Genomic DNA, 26419 nt, shown 5'->3' with positions numbered 1-26419 from the left:
GCATTTAATTATTTATATTCCGTGTGCAGAATGGAAATTAATATGCAATGGGTCCACGGTCGCCACGGGATTACACTGAATGTACAACTTGTCACACAATCCTACACAACCCCAAACGAGCAAATGAGCTTATTTGGCCCAACACTGCTGTGGTGCACTCTCAGGTTAATTTTTTCCCCCTGCAGCTCAATTCCAACACCTGTTAAGAAACATCAATCTTCTTGATGGTTTACTAAAGTCGAAATAACCTGGGGTGTATTGCATTAGCAAGCGGCTTGCTATCACGTGCCAAGCCAGCCGTTCCGTATCAACCGCTGGATTATAATATAATTCATATGGTTGGATGCAGAATTGGAAGATGCACATTTTGGATTTGGTTTGAAGTCGATACGACCATTTTAGCGGACGTTATTGCGAAAATAAGAATTTCGGTTTTTCGGTGACCTTGACCTTGACCTTTGACCTAGATTCACCAAAAACGACAAGTGTCAAAGTTGGACCATGGCCGACGTCTGCACCCAGTTTGGTCATGATCGCTGAAACGCTGAGTCTGCTCCAGGGTAAACAAACACACAAACACACAAACAGACAGACAGACACACACAGACTGCTGGAATTATAGATAGATGACAGACGGGAGGGTCAAATGAAGAATTGTTCTGGGATTGGAATCTTGGATCCCAGTTTGATCTCCATTGACAACGAACGTGATCAGATTGGAAGGGCAAACACGTGAACCCGATAAACACTTCAAAGGGCGAATAATCATCCAAAATGTCGTGCGAAAAACGCTTGGAAAAATGTTAACGAAGCCCGTGTCATTTCGTCATTTCACAGTTTCCCGCCAATATTGAGTGAACCCGATCACGTGACAGGGGCGTGTCTCCAGGATCGTGGCGGCTCGGGTTCTCAGCAGGCGCAGGCGGCGCCATCTTGTGGAAGGTTTAAATCTCGTGCGGCATCTGAAGTGTGCTCGGCATGTGAAGACCCAACGTGTTGCCGAGGACGTCACGTGCATTTTCCAGTCTGGACGTCGTACGCGGCTCTGCAGAGAGAACCTTGATGGTGTTTTTCTACCTTAACAATAAATGTTTCCTCACAAGGAACCTCAAGGCTGAAGGACTCGGAGGCCATGAGGCCCAACATCATGTGCGCATGTTGTAATCTTACCACGAATACACACATTAAATACCCTGTGTAGTAAAATGAAGGAACGTTAAATGTTTCGTATTCCTTGTTCGTTTAAAAAAAAAAAAAAAACTATCAGCCATTAATGTTTTGTGACGCCCATACAACTCATCCGCGATTAAAGACCCACGACGGAATAGTTAGCGGTAGTGTTTTCGTCGAGGCGACAATTTTTTTTGACGGTGTAAGTTAGAAAATGTATTGTGAACCATTGCAAATGAAACAGAGATATTTTAAAATTATGAAGTTTACAAACTACATTTTTAAATATGAAAAAAATAATTTGTGACGTAAGGATGTACGGCAGAAAAAAAAGAAAATATATTGAATAAAAACTGAAATCAACAAAATTAACCGAAATAATTATGAACTATTTCCTCAGAAATGTAATTAATGGTTTATTTTGTACTTGTATTTGAGGTTTTTTTTTTTATAAAAAATTCATTTGGCGGGACATAGCACGCGTTGCCCCTCTCAAGAACGGCGCGATCGAGTTGTGTGTGGGCGGAACTGAAACAATCCACGAGAGGCCTTGTTATTCATAATTATCACCATTTGTGTTTTCGAAACGCCACAGGATGGTGGATGTTCTGGAGTACAGCGATATATACCAGGAGGTGAAGGGAGCAATGGTGAGTGAAGTAGTGTGTGGGTAAAATGGTCACCAAACCACTGTTCAATGATGCCAAATGTGCTGTCTCGCACACACACACACACACACACACACACACACACACACACACACACACACACACACACACACACACACACACACACACACACACACACACACACACACACACACACACACTCTGACACACACACACTGTGACACACACTGTGACACACACACACACTCTGACACACACACACTCTGACACACACACACTCTGACACACACACACTCTGACACACACACACTCTGACACACACACTCTGACACACACACACACTCTGACACACACACACACTCTGACACACACACACACTGACACGCACACACTCTGACACACACACACACGCTGACACACACACACTCTGACACACACACTCTGACACACACACTCTGACACACACACACACTCTGACACACACACACACACTCTGACACACACACACACACACACACTCTGACGCACACGCACACGCTGACGCACACGCACACGCTGACGCACACGCACACGCACACGCTGACGCTGACGCACACGCTGACGCTGACGCACACGCTGACGCTGACGCACACGCTGACGCTGACGCACACGCTGACGCTGACGCACACGCTGACGCTGACGCACACGCTGACGCACACGCACGCACACGCACTGACGCTGACGCGCACACGCACGCACTGACGCTGACGCGCACACGCACGCACTGACGCTGACGCACACGCACGCACGCACACGCACTGACGCACACGCACGCACACGCACTGACGCTGACGCACACGCACGCACACACGCTGACGCACACGCACACACACTGACGCTGACACACACGCACGCACGCACACACACTGACGCTGACGCACACGCACGCACGCACGCACACACACTGACGCTGACGCACACGCACGCACGCACACACACTGACGCTGACGCACACGCACGCACACACACTGACGCTGACGCACACGCACGCACACACACTGACGCTGACGCACACACACACTGACGCTGACGCACACGCACGCACACACACTGACGCTGACGCACACGCACGCACACACACTGACGCTGACGCACACGCACGCACGCACACACACTGACGCTGACGCACACGCACGCACGCACACACACTGACGCTGACGCACACGCACGCACGCACACACACTGACGCTGACGCACACGCACGCACGCACACACACTGACGCTGACGCACACGCACGCACGCACACACACTGACGCTGACGCACACGCACGCACGCACGCACACACGCTGACGCACACGCACGCACGCACACACACTGACGCTGACGCACACGCACGCACACACACTGACGCTGACGCACACGCACGCACACACACTGACGCTGACGCACACGCACGCACACACACTGACGCTGACGCACACGCACGCACACACACTGACGCTGACGCACACGCACGCACACGCACGCACGCTGACGCACACGCTCGCACGCACACTGACGCTGACGCACACGTACGCACGCACACTGACGCTGACGCACGCAGACGCACTCGCACGCACGCACACACACTGACGCTGACGCACGCAGACGCAGACGCACACGCACGCACGCACACACACTGACGCTGACGCACGCAGACGCACACGCACGCACACGCACGCACACACACTGACGCTGACGCACACGCACGCACACGCACTGACGCTGACGCACACGCACGCACACGCACTGACGCTGACGCACACGCACGCACACACACTGACGCTGACGCACACGCACACGCACGCACACACACTGACGCTGACGCACACGCGCGCACACACTGACGCTGACGCACACGCACGCACACACACTGACGCTGACGCACACGCACGCACACACGCTGACGCACACGCACGCACACGCACGCACGCACGCTGACGCACACGCTCGCACGCACACTGACGCTGACGCACACGTACGCACGCACACTGACGCTGACGCACGCAGACGCAGACGCACACGCACGCACGCACACACACTGACGCTGACGCACGCAGACGCAGACGCACACGCACGCACGCACACACACTGACGCTGACGCACGCAGACGCACACGCACGCACACGCACGCACACACACTGACGCTGACGCACACGCACGCACACGCACTGACGCTGACGCACACGCACGCACACGCACTGACGCTGACGCACACGCACGCACACGCACTGACGCTGACGCACACGCACGCACACGCACTGACGCTGACGCACACGCACGCACACGCACTGACGCTGACGCACACGCACGCACACGCACTGACGCTGACGCACACGCACGCACACGCACTGACGCTGACGCACACGCACGCACACGCACTGACGCTGACGCACACGCACGCACACGCACTGACGCTGACGCACACGCACGCACACGCACTGACGCTGACGCACGCACACGCACTGACGCTGACGCACACGCACTGACGCACACACGCACACGCACTGACGCTGACGCACACACACTGACGCTGACGCACACGCACGCACACGCACTGACGCTGACGCACACGCACGCACGCACTGACGCTGACGCACACGCACGCACACACAGACGCTGACGCACACGCACGCACACACACTGACGCACACGCACGCACACACACTGACGCTGACGCACACGCACGCACACACACTGACGCTGACGCACACGCACACACACTGACGCTGACGCACACGCACGCACACACACTGACGCTGAAGCACACGCACGCACACACGCTGACGCACACGCACGCACACACACTGACGCTGACGCACACGCACGCACACACACTGACGCACACGCACACACACACACTGACGCACACGCACGCACACACTGACGCTGACGCACGCAGACGCACATGCACGCACACTGACGCTGACGCACGCAGACGCACATGCACGCACACTGACGCTGACGCACGCAGACGCACATGCACGCACACTGACGCTGACGCACGCAGACGCACGCACACACACTGACGCTGACGCACGCAGACGCACACGCACGCACGCATGCACACACACTGACGCTGACGCACGCAGACGCGTACGCACACGCACTGACGCTGACGCACGCACACGCACTGACGCTGACGCACGCACACGCACTGACGCTGACGCACGCACACGCACTGACGCTGACGCACGCACACGCACTGACGCTGACGCACGCACACGCACTGACGCTGACGCACGCACACGCACTGACGCACACGCACGCACACGCACTGACGCTGACGCACACGCACTGACGCACACGCACGCACACACACTGACGCACACGCACGCACACACGCTGACGCACACGCACGCACACACGCTGACGCACACGCACGCACACACGCTGACGCTGACGCACACGCACGCACACACGCTGACGCTGACGCACACGCACGCACACACGCTGACGCTGACGCACACGCACGCACACACGCTGACGCTGACGCACACGCACGCACACACGCTGACGCTGACGCACACGCACGCACACACGCTGACGCTGACGCACACGCACGCACACACGCTGACGCTGACGCACACGCACGCACACACGCTGACGCTGACGCACACGCACGCCACACACGCTGACGCTGACGCACACGCACGCACACACGCTGACGCTGACGCACACGCACGCACACACGCTGACGCTGACGCACATGCACGCACACACGCTGACGCTGACGCACACGCACGCACGCACACACGCTGACGCTGACGCACACGCACGCACACACGCTGACGCACACGCACACGCACACACACACACACACACACACACACATACACATACACATACACACACTATGATGTTCCACCTTGTTGTTCTGTTTTCCAATGATGTATTGGGGATCAAGGTTTATCAACACAAGAAATCTCTTTCCTGATATTTCTATATAAAAAAATATATATGTATAATTTTGAAGTTTGTTTCCACTGCCCCCCCCCCCTGTAATTTAAACGGTCTGTATTTTCCACATTTTGGACTGATATGGCAGTCTTGACTTTGATTCCTGCCTGTGAACATACCTGTCTCTCTGTGAACAGGTATGCACACACATTTTTGAGCCTGGGTTCGAATTCCGACCCAACTATTACTATCATCCTGGTGTTTGACAGGCAGGGTGATTCATCAATGGGTGTGCCATCCCTCGGATGGATGTTCAACTGGGCGTCACATCTGTTAACATTATTTTGTGGACGTTGGAGATCCCACGGTGTCCTTCGTGAAGAGTAGGCAAGCTATTGCCAGCAACCTGAAATGTCAAACGACTGCCTTGGCTGATTGCTGGGAAGTCAATGGCGAACCAGCCATCGCGACTGAATCGCCACCAACACCTGGCGCACCCCTTTCTCAAAGACTGCTTTGATGGCATCATTTCTCTGACACTGATTGATTAACCTCTGCCATCTTCGAAGATGGATGGAGGTTACTGTTTTCACCCCTTTCTGTTTGTTTGTTTTTCATCTTGCCAAAACGAAGTTTTTGCAAGATATGTTAGTCAGCTTGTATGTTTTTGTTTGTTTGTTTTTTTTTTTTGTTTGTTTGTCTGTAATCACGTATAAAAAATTCTGCAGAGCACAGTTATCATTGGAAATTTTTGTAACTTCGCATTTCAGAGGCCTATAGAGGTCCCTTTCAGCCACAAAATTTTGAAGGTCAAGGTCACTTTGTCGCAAATCAGGGGAGTCGACGAAACCCTTATTTTTTGAGTAATTTTGATCAGATCGTCTTCAAACTTCATGGGAATATAGTTCCTGGTCTGGCGCTCAGCTGATTAATTTTTGGTGGCGATTGGCCTTGACCTTCATGGTTAGCGCCTCAGGTCAAACATATTTGACCCCAAGGTCAAATTTTCAAGTTTTAGGAACCATATCGTGTAGTACCTCAAATTGAACACCTCGATGAGTGCTTTCTAGATATGTCAAGCTTGAGACATTATGGTGTCATTTGGTGACGTTATGAGGCAAAAGCATATTTTTCATGGTTACTTTGTAGAACGATTCTCATCGGAATCTCTCGTAGGCAGATATTCCTCAAGGAGTCGATCCTGGTGGATAGCAGCTCTTTTCACCTCAGTGTGACCTTAAAGAAGTCACACGTGGTCACCTTTTGGCAAGATACGGGTCACCCTGCGGGTGACAATGGTTTATTTATTTTTTGTTTGTTTGTTTGTAATCACGTATAAAAAATTCTGCAGAGCACAGTTATCATTGGAAATTTTTTAAACTTCGCATATCAGAGGCCTATAGAGGTCCCTTTCAGCGCACAAAATTTTGAAGGTCAAGGTCAAAGGTCAAGGTCACTTTTTCGCAAATCAGGAGAGTCGACGAAACCCTTATTTTTTGATCGGATCGTCTTCAAACTTCATGGGAATATAGTACATGGTCTGGCGCTCAGCTGATTAATTTTTGGTGGCGATTGGCCTTGACCTTCATATGTTTTTTTTTTGTTTGTTTGTTTTTTTTTGTCTGTAATCACGTATAAATCACTCTGCAGAGCACAGTTATCATTGGAAATTTTTGTAACTTCGCATATCAGAGGCCTATAGAGGTCCCTTTCAGCGCATACAATTTTGAAGGTCAAGTTCACTTTGTCGCAAATCAGGGGAGTCGACGAAACCCTTATTTTTTGAGTAATTTTAATCGAATCGTCTCCAAACTTTATGCGAATGTAGTATATGGTCTGGCACTCAGTTGATTAGTTTTTGGTGGCGATTGGCCTTGACCTTCATGGTTAGCGCCTGAGGTCAAACATATTTGACCCCAAGGTCAAATTTTCAAGTTTTAGGAACCATATCGTGTAGTACCTCAAATTGAACACCTCGATGAGTGCTTTCTAGATATGTCAAGCTTGAGACGTTATGACGTCATTTGGTGACGTTATGAGGCAAACACATATTTTTCATGGTTACTCTGTAGAACGATTCTCATCGGAATTTCTCGTAGGCAGATATTCCTCAAGGAGTCGCTCCTGGTGGATAGCAGCTCTGTTCACCTCAGAGAAGTCACACGTGTTCACCTTTTGGCAAGATACGGGTCACCCTGCGGGTGACATTGTTTTTATTTGTTTGTTTGTTTGTTTGTGAACAGTATTACGGAAAAACTCCTCGACGGATTTCGACGAAACTTGGTGGGGGGGGGGGTTCGGTATGGTCCAAGGATCATGCCATTAAATTTTGGACTTGGTCCCCCCCCCCAAAAAAAATTGTTAGAGAAATTTTTTTTTTGCATTTCTACATGTTTTAAGTGATTTCCACCCCCCCCCCCCAAAAAAATTGTTCGAGAAAAATTTTTTTTTTGCATTTTTACATGTTTTAAGTAATTTCCAACCCCCCAAAAAAATTTAGAGGAAAAAAACTTTTTTTTTTTGCATTTCTACATATTTTAAGTGATTTCCAACCTCCCCCCCCAAAAAAAATTGTTCGAGAAAAAAATTGATTTCTTTTTTTTTTGCATTTCTACATGTTTTAAGTGATTTCCAACCCCCCTCCCCACAAAAAATTTAGAGAAAAATTTTTTTTTGCATTTCTACATGTTTTAAGTGATTTCCAACCTCCCCCCCCAAAAAAAATTGTTCGAGAAAAAAATTGATTTCTTTTTTTTTTGCATTTCTACATGTTTTAAGTGATTTCCAACCCCCCTCCCCACAAAAAAATTTAGAGAAAAATTTTTTTTTTTGCATTTCTACATGTTTTAAGTGATTTCCAACCTCCCCCCCCAAAAAAAATTGTTCGAGAAAAAAATTGATTTCTTTTTTTTTTGCATTTCTACATGTTTTAAGTGATTTCCAACCTCCCCCCCCAAAAAAAATTGTTCGAGAAAAAAATTGATTTCTTTTTTTTTTGCATTTCTAAATGTTTTATGTAATTTCCAACCCCCAAAAAAATTTAGAGAAAAAAACTTTTTTTTTTGCATTTCTACATATTTTAAGTGATTTCCAACCTCCCCCCCCCAAAAAAAAAATGTTGGAGAAAAGAACTATAACTGCACTGTTGACATCATATTTAATGAATAAGATACAAGGTTCACTTGAGTGACCCAGCAGTATTGGCGGCGGAGGTTTTGCACTCTCCCTAGTGCTCCCCCTCTAGTTTATTTATTTATTCGTATACAGCTTCGAGCTGCTGGCTGCATCATTTTCTGGAAGCGTGGCTGTGCAGCTGATGCAGTGCCCCCTGTACTGGTAAGCTGGTACTCATTTTGCCATCCTTGGTCAACCCACTTGGTGGTGTTATTTCAACGAAACAACAGGGGCTTGAACTCGAGACCCTCGGATCTTAAGCCGGTCGCCCTCAGCATTAAGCCAACACCAGGCTTGCTCCGATACATCAAATGTGATTGAACCACGTTAAGCCATTGTGTGCTTGTGATGGTTAGTTTTGGAAGTGTACACAAACCTCTTTGAGCATTGAGCTCTGACAGTATTGGAAGTTGTCATGGAGCAGATTAGCATTTAAAAAAGGTGGACTGAGGTTATGTATTCGCCTCTGTTTGTGTCTGTGAACATTTCTCAAAAACTTATGTACACATTCGAACAAAACTTTGTGTAGACAGGTTGAATGTGTGATTAGGACGAATCCATTCGATTTTGGTGACGATCCAGACACTATAATTTTGTGATTCTTCACCATTGAGAGATGGCGCCAAAATGATACATAGCACGGTATCTCAAACAGTTATGGATGGCTCAAACTATGTGCAATTTGAATATCTCAAAAAAAAAAAAAAAACTTTTTTTTTTAACCTGAATGTGTGTACTAGAATGAGGGGCGGTTGAAACTGAGCAGCCAAGGTGTATTGTTCAAGAGTGCACGCACAGGCCGAGTGGAGAACGTGCCCGGTGCAGACCTCGCCGCTGGTTCCTGGCGTCGCGTAGCACGTGGGCATGGCCTGCTTCTACGTACACGCTCTGGAGTTGTGCACAAGTTTGATGGCTTCAGAGAGGGGGTAAGGAGAGTGCTATGAGTCCCGTGGATCTGTAAATAGTTGAGGTTGACGCACCATGAAAAATGTTTGAAATGACATAACGTTTGCATTTTATGGCAGTGTTGTTGATAGATATGAAGTTAAAAGGTAACGAGATTTAAAGGCGGTACGTCTGGTGATGTTTAGGAATTTGAGAAACTGGCAAATTTCTTCAAAAACACCTATGGGATGGAGTTGGTGGAACGGGAGAATTGTGTCAAAGGCTGGAATTGGGGTACCGTGAACTTCACTGGTGAGAAAAGCTGATTCTCCCTATTTTACCTTCTTTTCCTTGTCGATTATTTTCTCTTTATGAATCCCTCTGTGGTTATCTTTCTTCTCGGTTCCATTTGCATTCTGTAATGCACACCATGCACTTTTACTCTCCCTGTACCATGCCCACTGCAGAGTGTAATCTCTTCCTTGTTCCTCCAATATCACTCAACAGAAGATGCAGTAGTTGCTATCCTTCTGGACTCGGACTTGCAATTTGAAAATTAGTGGTAAGGGTAAACACAAAGTGAGTTGAGAAGTAGTTCTTGCTTGATGCCGTTAAAGAGCTGGCTGACGTGTGATGGGCATCTGGTGCAATGGAGGAAGAGAGAGAGGGAACGGCAAATAAAACAGATGGGTTGATGGAGCAAGGCAGGAGGAAACTAGAACGGGCACTCATAGAGCGCATACCTTCGCCGCCACTACTTTTTTGTTCTTGGTATGAGTGTGGGGAACTGGTTTCATATGAATGGTCTTATGACACAAACCACATATCTATAATGTCATGCCCCCCCCGACTTTCGGGGGCTACGGACTAAACAACAATCAACTCGCGTCGTTTTGGCGAGTCTTCACTCGCAAGCTCGGTGAATACAACGTTTCAACAAGAGAAGGTAATCTCGTTTGATGCTGGTTTCATGCAAATCGAATAAGAATTGACTGAGTTATGCCGAAAACCGCATATTTTTCAAGTGCGTGACCCCCCCCCCCCGACATTTTACCCCAACCGGTGACATATGTTATGACGTCATTGTGTCACAAGATTGGGCATTAAATTCTGAACATTTTGGTGCTGGGTTCATGTAAAGCGGACAAGAATTGACCGCGTTATGACAAAAACCGCATATTTTTCAAGGTCGTGACCCCCCTGACCTTTGACCCCTAACCGGTAACAAGAGTATGGGCGTCATTGTGTCATATTGCATATCACAAGATGAGGCGTTGAATTCTGAACATTTTGGCGTTGGTTGCATGCAAATTGAATAAACATTGACCGTGTTATCGTAAAAAGACGATTTTGACCTTTTCATGACCTTGACCTTTGACCCGAACGATCCCAAAATCTAATTGAATGCTTCCTGGCTAATAACCAATCATCCCACCAAATTTCATGCAATTCGGTTTAATACTTCTTGAGTTATACGAATCACAAGATTACAAATAAATGAATACACGCCGACCAAAACAACCTTTCGCAGAATGCGAAGGTAATGAGGTAGACCATGGAAAATATGGGAAGATTGTGTGAGGAGGGATGTACAGTGGTCTGCAAAAATATTCACCCTCCTTTCCAAAGTTTTCATAGTTTGATGCCACGTGAGCTTATTTCATGAAATTTGATGATTAGTTTTCACAAACTACTCGAAAGTGATTAAAGCTGAAAGATGCAAATAAAATGTGAGTAAATTACATCAGGTCAGGTATGGGAGCATGTACCAGAACAGCACGTCGCTGCGTCCACTTTCCGCCAGTACTCTAGGGGCCTCCGTCTGGCCTTCCCCCAGGCAGATGCCAGGCCCATCCCCATCTCCTTGAGATGCTGATCAACCTGATGCAATCACGAGGCACGTGGTTGGCCCATTGGCCGACTCCACTCACGAGACTCCCTCGCTGAGAGAATCTGGTGAGCAGGAAAACGAGCCACATGTCCATACAGCCGCAACTGACGCTCACGGACTATGCAGGTAACAAATCTCATCCGAGTCTCTCTCAGCAACCGCTCGTTGGATACAAAATCTGACCAGCGATAGCCAACGATTCTCCGATGAGATCCGGTACCAAAGGAATTGAGTCTCCGTCTCAGATCCTTGGTCAGAGTCCAAATCTCGCATCCATAGAGCAAGACTGGAAGCACCAAGGACCTGAAGACTCGGACTTTCGGCCTCCCGCACAGGTACCGGCAGCGCCACACCCCATGATCCAGTGAATCCATGACTCCCCAGGCCCGACCCAGACGTCTATTGACCTCTGACTCACAGCCAGCAGAGACATGAATATCACTGCCAAGGTAAGTGAATCTCTCCACGACCTCAACATCCTCACCACAAACAGACAGGACAGCAGCATCCAAAATGTCATTGAAAGCCTGGATCTTAGTTTTGACCCAAGAAACCCATAATCCCAGCGGCTCCGACTCCTCATTCAGCACCTCGAGGGCCCCCAAAAGGATATCTTAAGTCTCCGCAAAGATGACTGCATCATCTGCGAAATCAAGGTCCGAGATCTTTACATTCCCAAACGATGCACCGCAACTTGATCTCTCCGACATCCTCCCTAAAATCCAGTCATTACCAGTGCTGAAAAAGTGTGGGGGCCAGTACACACCCCTGACTAACTCCAGTAACAATTGGAAATAAGTCAGAGATGGTACCACCACACTTCACAGCACTCAGTACCAGAGTAGAGTTCAGACATCAGATCGATCAGTTTTGGTGGCACCCCACGAAGACCAAGAATCCTCCAGAGGGCATCCTGATTCACTGAATCGAACGCTTTACAGAGATCAACATAGGCTGCAAGCAGCCCCTGCCAAAACTCTCGTCTGCGTTCGGTGAGGACACGAAGAGCAAGGATACGGTCAATCGTTGACCTCTTTGGTGTAAAGCCTGACTGCTCTGGACGCTGGTGCTCAAGCAGATGGTGGCAAACCCTATCAAGAATTATCCGAGCAAAGACCTTGCCCGGCACTGAGAGCAGCGTCACCCCTCGGTTGTTGTTGCAGTCTTGGCGATCACCCTTCCCTTTCCAGAGAGGGACAACAAGGCCCCTCTTCCAATCAGTTGGGATGATGCCTGTGTTCCAGGCAGAGCACAAAACTGCATGCAACGACACGAGTGCAGCATTTCCACCAGCGTTGAGAAGTTCAGCATGGATGCCACAGATCCCTGGAGCTTTACCCCGTTTCAACCAGTACACCGCAGCCCGTGTTTCCACAAGCAAAGGTGGACCACAGTTGATTGGAGGGTCAGCAACAAGGATTGTAACACTCTTGACGTCCAACTCGCCAGCTGGCGGATCAGCCTGGTACAACCGCTCAAAGTAACCGGCCCAGCGGGCCTTTACTTCAGACTCCTCTGTCAAGAGCCTACCACTCTCTGCTCTAACTGCAGTGCTCCGGGGGATGGGCTTGGATGAACGTAATGCGCGAATTCCCCTGGAAGCGGGACGAGAATCACCTGTCCACAGGTGATGCGCTACCCCCTCACAGATTCCTCGCACATAGGCCTCCTTGTCCACCCTTAGTGCACGTACAGTTTTACGCCTCATCTCCCTAAACAGCTCAGCTCTGCCATTCAGCCTGGCCCTGTGACTCTGGTCAATGGTATCCAGTGTCCCTTGAGCGACAAAATTCTTCTTTACCCTGTGGTGAGTTCCAAGACATCCACCGGCAACATCAAGGACGGTGGTCTTGAAGGCATTCCACAACTCTTCAGGACCCCCAAAGTACCCGGACACCTCAAATGTCAACTCAGCCTGTTCGCAAACTCCTCAGCTACTCTCTCGTCTTTGAGCTTGCCAACATCCAGCCGAGGCTGGGATGGTACCATTCTCCAGGATTTAAGGTGCAGCTTTAGAGTTGTTGCAACAAGCCGGTGGTCAGTATTGAGGAAATGAGCACTCCGGTAGACCCTGCAGTTTTGGATCATCCTCCAGCGACCGTCAACGAGGACATGGTCACTCTCATTTTATACACCGCCAGTGCTGGAATACCAAGTCCAGCGATGAGCTTGTGGGAGCTGAAGCCATGAACCAGCCACCCTCCAGCATGACTTCTTGCAAAGTCAAGGAACTTAGTGCTATTCTGGTTCATAGTTCCAGACCCATGGGGACCAACACATGTCTCATAGCCATCCCTATCAGTTCCAGTCGATGCATTGAAATCCCCCAAGACTAGAAGTGTATCTCGTCTGGGGCACTGATCAACCACAGACTCGAGTGTGGCGTAGAATGCATCCTTCACGGTGAGATCACTCGCCTCAGTCGGAGCATTGACAGAGACCAGGGAAATGACACCTAAAGAGTGACGAATCCTTAGTCTCATAATACGCTCGTTGACTGGTGTTACCTCAATTATCATTGGGGTCAGCTTATTGGGCACAGCTACACCAACTCCTTGAGTATGGTAACCATCAGAGCGACCAGACCAATAGTAGGTGTAACTACCCACCATTATCTCGCCGCAATCCGGTCTCCGAACCTCAGAGAGTGCTGCAATACCGATGTCCAAACGCTTGAGCTGAGATCATAACAGAGACAGGTGATCATCCTCTCTTAGGGATAGGACATTCCAGGCACCCACCTGAAGGGACCGCCTCAGGTTAACCCAAGGAGACCGCCGTCTGGTGGATGACACTTCAGCACCACTCCGCCACACTCTCCCGCAATCTGACCCAGGGATGTTACCCCATGGTTTCACTCCTTTTATCAAAGATTGGGGGTCCGGAAGGCTTTTCTCAAATCCTGTCATCCGGTGAGCTGCCCTGCGAAGGGAAGCTGCACAGGAGGTACTCCCACGGAGTGGGTTTTCAGATTTTTTTGCGTTTTTGTGGTTTGCGGAATGAAGGGTTTTACGGTGGCCGGAGTGCAAATCCTGCCACCAACCTCCTAATAAAAAAGTAACTCAACTGCAGGAGGACATCCACAGACACAGTTGGGCACTAGATATGGATGGCCGTTGGCTCACAAGGAGCTCCTCCGCCCTTTGACAGGTTTTGTTTTTAATCCTGCTGGGTGTCCATATCCAAACACCCTCCTCACCAAAAAACCTGGTGGGGGATACGGTTTAGTTGCCGACAACCCGACCATGGAAGAGGTTAGAACAGGTTTACATGGTACCTGTAGCAGGTCACAGATGTAACCTGACCTGACAAATAGTAAATTAGATTAACAGAGAAAATCAGATGATTCTCAGTTGCATAAATATTCAAACCCTTTTCCTTAACCCTAAGTCACTTCAGGAGAAAATTATTTGCTTGAATGGTTAAAAATATGTGTAATAGGTTTCACCTGTATGTAATCAATGGTTTAACTTAAACATTAACCTCCCTGCTTGACCAGGGAGGTTTAAGGTGAAACTCACTTGGTCAACCATCAAGGCAAACATGAAGACCAAGGAGCTTTCCAAAGAAGTCGGACATAAAGTGGCGGAGAAGCACCGTTCAGGAGAGGGTTATAAGAAGATGTTAAAGCCACTCATTATCCCTTTGATTATGGTGAACTCCATCCTTAAGAAGTGAAAGACTTATCGTAATGTTACGAATCTGGCAGCCATGAACACTCAACGTTCAGGTCCTTGTAGAACAGTTATATCGGTAAGTGTTTGTTTCTAGTTTGGGTCCCGTCCCTTGTCTACTGGGAATTAATTGTATGTGCACTGTGAATTATTTTATAGTTAGGATTTTTACATCAACAACAACAACACTCTGCTGGGCGTGTGCGTGGGCGGAATTCCATATCCCAGGCGGTGTCGATTTCGCACCGAATATGATCACGAAGCATTTCGTTCTGGCTTGGCGGCAAATAAGGGTATGCATCATTTTCCGCCCAATGGGCGACGAGCGGACCAAAAGCCGGGGCGGTCCTTTGCAAGAAGGCGGAGCCGTGACACGCCATGCACCCAGTGAGAGCAGGCCACAGGGGAGCGGACCGCGCCCCGAAGGACGGAAGAAAGGATTAAAGTTTGCATCCCGTCTGCTCGAGCGCGCTTCTGTCTGGGTCTGCGGCTGACTGCATCGCGCGCATCCGAGGCGTCTCGTCTGGCGCATTATTACAATCGGTCGACCATCTCATCACGGAAAATCACCTCGTCTCGCCTCAAGGTTCAGCTGTCCTGGTCCATTCTTTTGCGACTGGTGCTCCGGAAAGGTGCGAACGTGGCCAGGTAGCCAGCACGTTCTCTTCCCTCCAAGCTGAAGGGGCAATAAAGACCTCGAGGTCCATCTCTTTCTGGGTAGTTATGTGTGCGTGTGTGTGTCCGTGGGCCCCGTCTGATAAGTAGAATTGTTAAGTACTTTTTGTTGTGAATTATTTGCATTGCTTAGTCGGATAACTCTGCCCTTACGTGCTCCCCTCGTCCCCCGATTATTGTAAATAAATCCCCTCTTGTTGAATGTACCAGCTCGTTCTTTGTCATTTCTATAATTGGTTTGCCGCGCTGCGAACGGGAATTAGGAGGCCTCATTGTTGTCGTAATCGTGAAATTTGCCGGCAGGGTTCTGGTGCTCTCCGCTCGGGGTACGACTCGGATCTGGCTCGGTAACGGCCTGGATTGCGCAGATCCTGCCGAGGGTGAATTTCCCCGGTAGTTTGGACGACGTGGGTATTTATGTATATTGAAATTGGTAATTGACCCTATCCCACCTTTCGGATTTATCTGAAAGGTACGACCTAAATTTCAGGTGTTCGGTGGAGCCGACTGACTCTACTGCTCCCTCTAGCGGTTGTACTCGCCACCGAGACTCGGCCCCACAACAATACCACCCAGACTCTACCCAATCAGGTCGCCCATCCAAACTCAGCAGCCAGGCAAGCAGGAAACTGTTTCAGGATGTCACTGTAAATCCAGCAATGACTTTGAAAAATCTGCAAAGCTCTATGTCCAAGATGGGGGTCAGTGTTCATCAATCAACAATATCCCATTCCATTCACAAAGCTGGCCTCTCTGGACAGGTGGGAAGAAAGAAGCCATTAATGAAAAAGATGCATATAAAAGTTCATATGGAGTTTGTGAAAAAAGCATCTTAATGATACTGCAGATATGTGGAGAAACGTTTTGTGGTCAGATGAGACAAAAATTGAACTTTTTGGTCTAAATTCAAGGCATTACGTCTGGCTCAAGCCGAACACTGCACATCACCCAGTCAACACCATCCCTCCTGTCAAACATGGTGGTGGGAGCATCATGCTATGGTGCTGATTCTCATCAGCAGGGACTGGAAAGCTTGTCAGGTTAGAAAGGACAATGGACAATGCAAAATACAGGAGAATTTTTGATGAAAACCTGTTTGAATCGGTCATGAATCTGAAACTGGGAAGGAGATTCACATTTCAGCAGGAGGGCAAGTCCATGAGTAGGTCTCTTCAGATGGCAGAATTTCATATTCATGTCACAGCTCTAATTTCAATGAGATTTTCATGTCTGAATGTGAGATTTTATTAATTTTTAAAAGAAAATGGCAAAGTCATAGGTTTAAAGTGTGAAATCACTAAACTAATTTGCATATATGCAAATTAGGTGTTACTTATGGGACGATTTGAAATGGTGGTGTAGTAAATTAAACCAAACTTTACAACAATATTTTTTTACATGGACATGAATACTCTACCATACCCTTTTAATACACAAGAAAAAAAATTGTTCACTTCATTAATGATGCAAATTGGGCCTGTTTTCAATAAGGGATGTCCCATACGTAACAATTTCACATGGAATTTTTAGGATTGCACTCAAAGATCTGAAAAAAAATTAATGCCATTTTCAGAAGTTCGAATACATCATGTATTGGTCATATATCCTGTATTTCTAGCTTAAATAAAAGTAGACTAGAAGGGCATTCTGTAGAGCGCATACCTCCGCCATGCAATGCCCGATCCACGAGAACATATCTGGCCGAATAAATTTTTGAAATATCATGCTATATATCGTTTTTGGCCCTATATCTCAATGGTGAAGAATCACTTTAAGAATTAAATAATTATCGTATCCAGATTTGGATTCAGATCTTCACCAAAATCAAATCAATTCGTCCGTGCCACACACCCAACCTGTCCACGAAGTTTTGTCCAAATCAGTCCACAACTTTATGAGATCCTGTACACAAACAGACAAAGGGGTGACAACATAACCTCATTCACGTTTGGTGGCAGAGATAATTAGTTCACAAGTAATTAAACAATGTTACATATGGGACAATACCGTTACACTTGGGACATTGCTTCCAAAATCTGTGGGAAAGACTACTTCAACATTGCCAAAATTTGATGCATCATACCACTAAAAATTGTAGCAGTCTGATCCAGATCTTCACCAAAATCGAATCAATTCTTCCTTGTCACACACCCAACGTGTCCAACAAGTTTCCTCCAAATCTATCCACAACTTTTGGAGATATTGTGCTATGTATTGTTTTTGGCCCTATCTCTCAATGGTGAAGAATCACCTATAAAATTCTAGTAGTCGGATCCGGATCTGGATCTTCACCAAAATCTAATCAGTTCATCCATGTCGCACCGAACCTGTCCACAAAATTTCATCCGGATCCGTCCACAACTTTTTGAGATATCCTGTACACAAACAGACAGAAAGGGGTGAAAACATAACCTCCTTCACCTTTAAGGCCCAGTCACACCTTGACGTTTTAGCCAGCGATGGCAACGTATTAAAATGTATGTAAAACGCTGGCTTACATTGAACTTTTGATGTTTTTTTTAAAGATTCGGACGTATTCATAGCGACTTGGTCTTATGTATAACGCATTGGTAACGGACACAGAACGTTTCGTTGTGTTATAGATAACTTATACCAACGAATGCTGAACCTGTTGTCGGCCTACACAACCGATGCCCAACGATAGTCTAACTTGGGCATAGCGCGTTGCACGCATCGCCGACGATGTCGTGGCGTAGCCTATTAAAAGGCTGACGCACAACGATTCGAATCATAACTGCCGTATAAATGGAAGTGTCAACATCGCGGTCACACCTTGGCGATCTTGCCAGCGTATGCCGACCTAAGAAAAATGTGTCTAAAACGTTGGGGCACGTCAAATACGGTATGAGTAAGTTTGGTATACGTGAGTAGAACGCTAAAGTACGCTATCATACGTCGTAGTAAGTAGAGTATGTCAAGAAATTTTAAACATGTTCAAAATTTTACGATGTACTCGGCGTATGACACACGTTCCGCATGCGATGGGGATAAGTTGTACACACGATATGCAGGCGCTTACACACGTCCACAAAGGCTACTTATAAGCTACTCATAAGTCGAAACATGTCGCGGTAATGTCTTTTTTACGTGAAACTTATTTCTAACTTATGTTTGACGTGCTTTGAACCAATTATTTACGTAGTCCCAACACACATCGACGTATGTAGACGTATTCCAATGACGTCTTCCGGTCGACAAAAAAAATAAATGAACGTGTTTCTAGGTTACAACTGCCATATAAAGACGTGTTCCCAGCGGTTTTGGGAATTGGTATATAAAAATGCTGCTCATAAAAGGGGAACCCAAAAGTGTTTTCGAGTCCTTTTTGAGTCGATGTCCATGTCAGCAGTAACAGTATCAGTATCAGTATCAGTATTAGTATTAGTAGTAGTAGTAGTTTGTTCATGTTGGCAGTAGTAGGTGAGTGTGAGGGGGAGGGTGTGAGTTATGATGGATCGTCCTTGCATCTGCGTGTCCACGGGTAGGAGACATCTTTTCACCATTGTTCGAAGTTCTTCGCGGCTAATTTTTTATGGGGATTTTTCAACAATGAGCTCTAGCTTGTTTTTACGATTTAGGTCTATTCATAACGGGTTGGACAAATACACAATGAACTAATAATGTGCATAGAGCGCTTTGATTACTTATAGATACGATATACCAACGAATAATTATCGTGAAGCCGGCGTTCACAAACTATGCCCAACGATAGCCTAACTTATCCATATCGTGCGGAAGTTTATCTTTGCCGGTGACGTAGGGTTTGCTATTCATAGGCTGCCACTCAACGATTTAAATGGCTGCATCTCCACTATTGAAAGTAGATGCTTGCGCTCAACAATTGGATTTTTTTTTACACTCAACGACTTTTAAACGGTACCACTCAGCTATTTTCATTGTTTACAATGAACGATTTAAATTGCTGTCACTCTCCTTTGTTTTTTGACGCTGGGATTTGGAAATTTGAAGCGTTTCTTCTGAACGTGTTAAAACGCTCAAACTCGACTATTTTAAATAGACGCTGCCGATGGACAATTGGAATCATAGCCAAGCTAGACATCGAAGTGTGAACATCCTCGTCATGCCGAAGAAAAGTTTGAAGAATGCTGCAAATAAGTGTCCTGGCCGTGGCCGTGGACGCTGACGCAAGGACGATCCATTATACCGACGTCTTTGAGCCTATGAGTAACTTAAAAGTAACGTCTGTCGATGTGTGGCAACGATCGCGTAACATCCCAACAACACGTTAATCATAGGTTAGAAATAAGTTCGGGTACGCTAAACATTACCTCGGCGTGTCTCAACTTATGATTAACTTACAAGTAGCATGTGTTGACGTCTGTCAACGATCGCAGACCGTGCATACAACTTGTGGCCAGCGTAGCGGAACGTGTGAGTCATACGCCGGCATACGTCGTGAAATTTCAAGCATGAAAAAATTTGAGGACAACCAAAAAGTACAACGTTTTTAAAGCCAGCGTACAACGATGTATGGCAGTGTTTTTCAGCGTGCTCTCAATGTTATCAAAACTTACCCATAACGTATTCAACGTGTGCCAGCGTTTTAGAAAAAAAATTCAAAAATCGGCATACGTTGGCTAAAACGTCAAGGTGTGACCGGGCCTTTAGTGGCAGTGGTAACAAAATGGGATAATTCCATTCGCAAGGAGGGGTGTAACCTCTTTTTGAAGAAGATATGAGATTTTGTTTTGTCATTATTACTTCTAAGTTTCTGGTTTTTCTATGAAACATACTGGTATATGCGTTTCCCTTTTGCACAAAATTAATACCTTCTATTCCCTTGTGTAAATGGAAGTAGTCCATATTATAACTACGTTGCCGGATTTGATATTTTCAGTCCAGTTGATAAATGTTTACATCTGCATATAATTACTTCTCTTGAATGTACACATCAAAACAAAAATCTTTAAGAGCATAAAAATAAATTGATTTCCAACAACTTACTCGATGCAAATTCTTTTGATTATTTTCATTTCTTGGACACACACTAAAACAGATCTGTCCGATGTGTCGTGTCCGGGTTTAATCATTCCATATTGTACATTTTTGTGTATGTCCACAAAGTTGTACATTTAATTTTCTTCAGAAGTACTTGCAAGCCATAGTTAATACGATTCCAATTTAAAATAGTGTTGCATTTTTTAATACTTAATAATCAGATGATCATTTTGTTTCATATCCTACGACATGAATTGCTGATATGAGGTTGTCAGAGTTAAATGTTGGATTTTTGTGTCAAAATATGTTCAAGCCTGGTGATTGTGTTATGAAAGGCAATTTACACCAACAATGTGTATATATATATATATATATATATATATATATATATATATATATATATATATATATATATATATACATCACATGTAAAGCCGATGGAGATTTTTTTGTCCCATACGTAACACATCCTTCGTTAACACTAATTCATCTCTCTTGATGAATGTGTATTTTTTTTCTGTAAGAGAATTTGTGATTAGTTACGCAAGTGTTTCAACTTTCTCCAACTGAAAATTCTGGTGAATGATAAAATACTTTGAACTTGAACGTATTTCTTTGAAAAATCGTGTTTCTTGTGGTCCCATACGTAACTCACCATGTTTTCTTGAATTACATAATCATCCCAAGGACGAATGACATATAAATTATTGTGGGTATTCTACTTGCAGATTTTTTTTGTATACATTGTCAAGGCTGATCTGAGAGCTAACACACAAGAGGCGTGGGAGAGGGAAGGAAAAAACTGTGGGGAACAGAGACATGAGATCTGTGGAAGGGCGAGGGATGGGGTGGGATACACAGGGTCAACAAGATGGACACTGCAGGGACTTTCCGGTCCTTGCACTCCAAGGACTTTCAGGTCCTTGCACTGCAGGGACTTTCAGGAAGGAAAGCATGGAATTTGAAGGAGGTGGGTTTGCGGTGGATTAGCGGGGGTAGAAAAGGTCATGGTTTTGGATGGGAGAAGATAAGAGATGGTGGTGAACAACTGTTTTGAAGACCTGGAGGGAAGAGTGGGATTGAAGAGAGTGTGGGAGTTTGTTCCAAAGGTGTGAAAAAGAGGAATGAAAAGGTGAAGGTGATTAACAGTGATTCTTTATTTTGGTAGTTTTACCAGAAGGGGGTTGCTTGCAGACTTTGAGCACCCTGTGGAAATATGGGGGTAAGGGGGCATGAGTCAGACAGAGCAGGGGGAGGGGGGGCGAGACTGGAGAGGAGACGGTAGAAGACAGACCACCGACCTGCCTATGGTGAGAGAGTGAGAGACCCAAAGACTCAACCTCATCACGGGAGATACCAATGATCCAAAATGTCTTGGTTTCCACAGCGTGAAGTCTAGAAAGGTGAGAGGCAGGAACACCAGCCCAGAGGGGGAGAGCAGTACTCACTCAGGCTGCGGATGAAAGCTTTGTATGTAGTGAAGAGCTTAGGTGTGCCAAGGAAGGACTTTGCATGACGGAGGATGCCCAGTTGGCGAATGGCTTTGGAGGCCAGGTTTGGAAATGTGGCTTTCCCAGAAAAGATCATGGCAGATAGTGAGACCCAGAAGCTTGAATGAAAAGACTTCCAGAAGATTGTTGAGAAAGTCGATGGGGGAGGGGGGGTTCCAGACAGTGTCAGTGTAGTGAGAGTGTGAGATTTGTCAGGATTGAAAGACATGTTCCATGTGTTGGACCATCTTGTGATTTTATCCAGATCTGCAGAGAGTGAAGAAGCTATTGCTTTCCGATCTGAGGGATGACATGATATGGCAGAGGTTGGAGTCATCAGCAAAGATATAAAGAGGATTTTCAAGAGAGTCTGAGAGATCATTGATGAAAACCAGAAAAAGAACAGGGCACAGAACACTCCCTTGAGGAACTCCAACCTGGACAGGAAGAGGGGATGAGAGAACTCCATTAAGGGCCACACGTTGGCTGCAACAGGAGAGGAAGTTGGCGAGCCATGAGTGGAGATGACCTTGGATACCATAGGAAGAGTTTGGTGAGCAGGGCAGGGTGCCAGACTGTATCGAAGGCATGTGATATGTCTCGGTGGATGGCTCTGATTTCATGTCTGGCATTGAGGATCTCCATCCATTGTTGGGAGAGTAGAAGCAGCATATCCAGGGTAGAGTGACCTGGTCTGAAACCAAATTAATGATCGGAAATCAATCCATTGGAGAAGAGGAAGGATTTAATGTCTGAAGCGATGATGGATTCCATAACCTTGCTGATGATTGGGAAAAGGCTGATTGGTCGGGAGTTGCAGGGATCTGTTTTTGCACCTTTTTTATCCAGTGCGTTAATGTTTGCTGATTTCCAAGCAGGTGGCAGATGACCTAGAGCAAATGACAGGGTGAATAGAACAGAGAGAGGGTGAGCAAGAGCTGCAGAGCAGGTTTTTAGGACACGTGGGCTGATGCCGTCTGGACCGGTTGCAGAATCTGAGTCAAGGTTTGACAGCAAACTCTCCACCTTGTCAGGAGAAAAGGACATCGAGTCCAGGAACAGCTGGTGCGACTGGGTAAGGTGGGTAGAGAAAGCGATGGATTTGGGTCGCAATATTTAGAAGCAAACATGGAGTTTAGACATTCAACCTTTACACGTGCAGTGTCAGCTCTGCGGCCATTTGAAGAAAGGGAGGGGATGGCGGGGGAACATACACCAGGAACAGACTTAGCAAGAAAAAGAGCAATCAGAGATTGCAGACCCTCACCAGGACTTCTTTTGAGTGGTGTATTTTTTTTTTAATATACGTATGAGTGTAAATCCAATATGGCTGCCAAACCATGTGTCCGATCAAGTTGAAATTTAAAACATGTATTTCCCATCTCTACTATATCATAAATGTGAAGTTTAACATCGATTAAGTGGTTCCAGAGAAAACATTTTTTAAAAATTCAATCCATATAGCTGCCAAACCATGTTACCTATCAATTATTCCTCAACACACTTGTACAACCATGGTTTGGGGAACACTTTTGTGAAGTTCCCCTCGATTTGTCCAGCCATTCTGGAGAAGACTATTTGTATAGGTTTTAGGGTAAATCCAATATGGCTGCCAAACCATGTGACCAATGACATCGTATGTGTGAACTTTCTTCCACATGGACAGGCGGTCATACTTGTAAAGTTTCGCCTCGATCTGTTCAGCCATTTCAGAGAATATTTTTGAAGGTTTTGAATTATCTTTTTTTTAAGTGATGCCGAATCACATGATCGATGACGTCATGTTTTTTTTTTTTTCCTTTTCTGTGGACCATTGTATCCCGAGAAGACATTTTTCATCCTGATCGGATGTGGCATTTTACATATGCAATTATGATGTCATAACGAGGGCACCTATGACATCATCAAAAAAAAATCATTCATTCCACATTAGGAGTACTTCCTCTGTGCCAAGTTTCAGTTTTTTCCTTGGTCCGGTTCCAGACACAGATGTCCAAAATTTTCCCGTTTTTCCAATATGGCTGCCATACCATGTGACGTATGACATTATCATTACAACATTCTACATGCGTAGTCACACCAATGGTGAAATTTTTGTCTCAATCTGACAAGCGATTGCGAAGAAAAACACGAAAGTTCTGTGCGGACAAACAAACAAACGGACCCAAATGCAATACCCTCTCCTTTGGCGAGGGTAACTCGACGCCACTAGGATTTGGAGGGAGACAGGTTTGAGATTAGAAAGATGTTGTTTTCTGGCTCTCCTGAAGGTAGACACACACTTGTTTGGAGCTTTGTGGAAGGAACTGAGATTGCCTTCAGTTGGATTAGCTTTCCATGAAGCGAAGGCAAGTTGTTTCAGGAGATGCCCAACATTTGAACATAAATCACTGAAATCAATGACTATATTAATTGCTTTTCAGAGGGTTAAACTTTCTGAATGTCTCATACATAACGTGCACAAATTATTGCACTTGTCCTGGACAATGGTCCGAAGCACAAAACTAAAGCCACATTGGAGTGGCTGAATAAGAAGAAAATAAATATTCTTGAGTGGCCCAGTCGAAGTCCTGACGTGAACCCAATTGAACATATATGGTGAGACTTGAAGATTGGAGTCCATCGACGATGCCCATCAAACGTAGAGTACAGTAGAGTAAATTCAACCTCACCCATGTAAAGTGAAATGAAGAAGTTCCAATCTGAACGTTGTTTGATTGTTAACCTCTTTGGCATTCCCATCTGTACCCCTGGCTTGAGGATAAGATCCAATGTTAAAATTCCAAAATGTGTTCTATCTCTCTAAGGAGAAGTGAATTCTTGCAGAATTTTTCTGTAAGTCTCACTTGGCTGCACCTGGATGGGTTTGAAGGTTGTGGAATAGCGGCTGAAACCCGAATCCTGTCCAGGTTTCTCCTGCTGACTCCATCTTTGTTCTTTACTTCATCAGGTTCCTTCTTGGTATTCTATATCATTGTCATGGTCGACGAATGCTCTTGTAACTTGTGTAATAGTACACTGATGTATCCTCATGTTTTGTCCGACATGTCATTTATGTAAAAGCTTTACCATGAGCCTTAAATAACTTTTTTTTTTTTAATGCTTACAATAATGTCAGAGGAGATTCATCATTGCAAGATGTTTCATTAACTGAAAAACTTCAATGAAAGTGATCAATAAAAGTCACCAGACTCTGGTGTTGTGGTTAGTGTCTGCTTTGAGTTTGGATGGTCAGAAGTTCGATTCCCATCCCAGCTGAGCACTACTCGCTCTCTCGCTCAGCAGTGCGGTCCTCCTGGGTCTCCTACCCCCTTTCATTGAGTTGGTGACGGATGGTGCAAGTTGAAACTGTCTCCCTGTCTCTCTGTCTCTCTGTCTCTCTGTCTCTCTGTCTCTCTGTCTCCCTGTCTCCCTGTCTCCCTGTCTCTCTGTCTCTCTGTCTCCCTGTCTCTCTGTCTCCCTGTCTCTCTGTCTCCCTGTCTCTCTGTCTCCCTGTCTCTCTGTCTCCCTGTCTCTCTGTCTCCCTGTCTCTCTGTCTCCCTGTCTCTCTGTCTCCCTGTCTCTCTGTCTCCCTGTCTCTCTGTCTCCCTGTCTCTCTGTCTCCCTGTCTCTCTGTCTCCCTGTCTCTCTGTCTCCCTGTCTCTCTGTCTCCCTGTCTCTCTGTCTCCCTGTCTCTCTGTCTCCCTGTCTCTCTGTCTCCCTGTCTCTCTGTCTCCCTGTCTCCCTGTCTCTCTGTCTCCCTGTCTCTCTGTCTCGCTGCCTCGTTGTCTCCCTGTCTCTCTGTCTCCCTGTCTCCCTGTCTCTCTGTCTCTCTGTCTCTCTGTCTCCCTGTCTCGCTGTCTCCCTGTCTCTCTGTCTCCCTGTCTCTCTGTCTCTCTGTCTCCCTGTCTCCCTGTCTCCCTGTCTCCCTGTCTCCCTGTCTCCCTGTCTC

General features: G+C 46.5%; 1 protein-coding gene across 1 annotated transcript in view; it reads left to right on the top strand.

Annotated features, from left to right (window-relative positions):
* The first annotated feature begins 1618 nt into the window (after positions 1-1618).
* SSRP1 (structure specific recognition protein 1) overlaps positions 1619-26419 on the top strand; it is a 105048-nt gene continuing 80247 nt past the window's right edge. The window contains exons 1-3 of the mRNA XM_085881131.1: positions 1619-1820; positions 9634-9819; positions 9985-10090. Coding sequence (XP_085737257.1) covers positions 1767-1820; positions 9634-9819; positions 9985-10090 — 346 coding nt within the window. The 5' untranslated portion in view covers positions 1619-1766. The remainder of the gene's footprint in view (positions 1821-9633; positions 9820-9984; positions 10091-26419) is intronic.

The sequence above is a fragment of the Eptatretus burgeri genome, chromosome 5 (genome assembly GCF_056783735.1).
Source record: "Eptatretus burgeri isolate ZD-2024b chromosome 5, Ebu_testis_v1, whole genome shotgun sequence".
NCBI lineage: Eukaryota > Metazoa > Chordata > Myxini > Myxiniformes > Myxinidae > Eptatretus > Eptatretus burgeri.
This window is presented reverse-complemented; position numbering and strand designations above follow the sequence as displayed.